The 2,562-nt window shown below is 46.8% G+C and overlaps 1 protein-coding gene across 1 annotated transcript in view; it reads right to left on the reverse strand.

Moving 5' to 3' along the window:
• Window positions 1-679: 679 nt before the first annotated feature.
• The window catches only part of T265_01069 (hypothetical protein), a gene marked incomplete at both ends in the record, with an annotated part of 54,769 nt that continues 52,886 nt past the window's right edge, over window positions 680-2,562 (reverse strand). The window contains one exon of the mRNA XM_009165012.1: window positions 680-1,175. Within this exon, the coding sequence (XP_009163276.1) occupies window positions 1,150-1,175 (26 nt within the window). The remainder of the gene's footprint in view (window positions 1,176-2,562) is intronic.

Consider the following 2,562-nt stretch of genomic DNA (forward strand, 5'->3'; position numbering starts at 1 on the left):
ATCGTTTAGCTGTAGCACCCTTTCGGTGCCTTAGTGCCATGCCACCCGAAGGTTGCACGAGGGCTGGGATACTGCCAGGTTGCCCAAGCATAGACAGGGGAGTCAAGAGGCGGAGGTCGGGTTCGAACCACGGACCTTCCGGTCAGTAAATTCGCGCTCTAACCACTTGAGCCATCTCGCTGAATCTCAGCCAAAGTCTGGTCGCCAGACAGCGAACATGTTTTCCCGCTCACATACGATAATTCAGTCGCACTTAGCTACACTGGTGAAGTAAACATACAATGATCTTCTGCACATTGGATGCCCAGAGTTCGAATCCCAGAACGACTGAGGAAGCCTATTGGGATAGAAAAGCAAGTCCAGTGCTTCTCGCTTTGGCGTAGATTTGCCAAAATGAGCATGCCAGGACAGACGAAGGACTGTTTCATCGATAGTGAAGTAGAGATACTTTGTTAATACTTGTATTTGGGGACAAGACGTCATAATTCAGAGTACACCGAACCGAATAACCTATCTGTTGACCTTACACGTGAGGTTATGCAGATATCACAGAAAATCCCTTGTGTCTACAGTGCATCTGAAGTGGGTAAGACCTTTCTCACTGTCTGGCCTCAAGCGTAACCCCTCACTACCCGATCGAGTTACAAAGAAAGAAACACTGTTGAAAACCTAATATATTGATAAAACGTACTCAGTGACTAAACAGATTTGAGTTAGGGGCATCTGAATTGTCGGAAGATGCTATCGTCTGACAAATGTCACATGTGTTGAAAAGACAAAATAGACAGGATGACACTTGTCCTAATAAACTGGATGTTTTATTTTTGAAAAAAAGGAAACGAAAAGCGGTCTGTCAGGTGGGGCGGCACACAACGTAAGTCCGGTTATGAAAACAAGGAAATCATATAGAAAAGAAGGCAAACCAAAAAAATGTCAAAGTCAAAGAAAGAATGCACAGTACAGCCCGACGAGCGGCAGAATTCAATCGCCTAAAACCCATACTCCTTAGTGTTGACTTTGTGAGGAGCTAGAACCTCGAGGAAAGAGCATCACAGCGCAAGAAGTAGTCATTCCCACGGTTGACGGGTGTGTAGGAAGGAACTGAGATTGGACGAGCAAGTGTAAATGCGCTCTGTTCTGACGAGTCGATCACTGAAACTTGCTCAAGCGGATGCCTAAGAGAAAAAGAAACAGAGATACAAAAACTGTAAGCGAACATGAAATAGTCATCAGTGTGCCTGTCGCAAAGTGACTCTACCCCTGAGTCGGGTATACAAAGCGTCTCGCTGGGTTCATTGACCAATATGTTCCCATGGTGAAATAGGTGTGAGTCCAGACCATTATTTCTGTATAGCGTGGCGGGCCGGACGGAAATAGAGCTAAACTACGGAGCGAGTCTACTTAGAAACGATCAACCCTCCGTAAAAACCGCATTCGGTTGCTCCAGTGGGAATTCTGTTACGACAGTTGGAGAGTGTTTCCGGCTCCTTGTTCGTAGCAGCAGCAGCTAGACCAAATCCTTAAAATATCGCTCGCTACACAATAACTTTTCAAAATCAAGAAATTTGTATAAAAACAAATAAAAATCGTTCAGCTGTAACACCTTCCGGTGCCACCCGGAGGAAGCACGAGGGCTGAGATACTGCCAGGTTGCCCAAGCCTAGACAGAGAAAGTCGACAGGTAGAGGTCGGGTTCGAACCACAATTTATACCTATGCATAACCATTAGCTTCTCACTTCGCTCTGTGTAACATTTTGTTGAGGTGACTTTCAACTGAAGGATAAGGGCGGGGTGACAAAGCCCTCTAGAGTGACTGGTCCCTTCGGCCACCGCTGAAGCGCGGTTGTCAATAGGATAAAACTGCCTTCCAAAATTGTGTACATGCCATGTGCTGACACGATGCTACCCACCGAAGACTTGGAAACAAACTGCGAAGCTGGGAGAACAAACCAATAGCCACCTGATCTACAAGCAATGTTCACAATCGCATCACTTCGTAAGACGGCGGCGTACTAGTTACGTTTTGAAAGTCCGTGAGAACTGAGGCGGAACTTTACCAGAGCTGGACCAACAAATTTAAGTGACAGGGATCTTCGTCAACAAAAGGTTCATTCTGGCGGCCTGAAATTTACTACACCGATGGACGTTTTCACAACACAGTTGAGGAATGCAGATGTGTTTTTAACGGAAGTAGAGAATACAGTGCATAAACATGGGGTTCGGCAGATCAAGATATCCTCTCGGAGCCAATTGGGCCATCTCGCCATCGGGAGCGAGATATGTATTGACGGAAGGTGCGTGGTTCGAAACCGAACTCTGCCCCTCGACTTCCCCTGTCTAGACTTGAGCAACGTGACAGTATCCAAACTGTCGTGCTTCCTTCGGGTGGCATGGCAGCCAGGCACCGACAAGGTAATACGGCTGAACGATTATGTACTGCACTAAAGATTTCCACTCCAGCTACGAACGGATGTGCTGTTCTGTGAAATACCCGCGGTGAAACACACGGATCAGCATTAGAGGTTTCAGCGCCCATAACGCGCCACAGGATCTAGCAAATG

The sequence above is a fragment of the Opisthorchis viverrini genome (genome assembly GCF_000715545.1).
Source record: "Opisthorchis viverrini unplaced genomic scaffold opera_v5_11, whole genome shotgun sequence".
NCBI lineage: Eukaryota > Metazoa > Platyhelminthes > Trematoda > Opisthorchiida > Opisthorchiidae > Opisthorchis > Opisthorchis viverrini.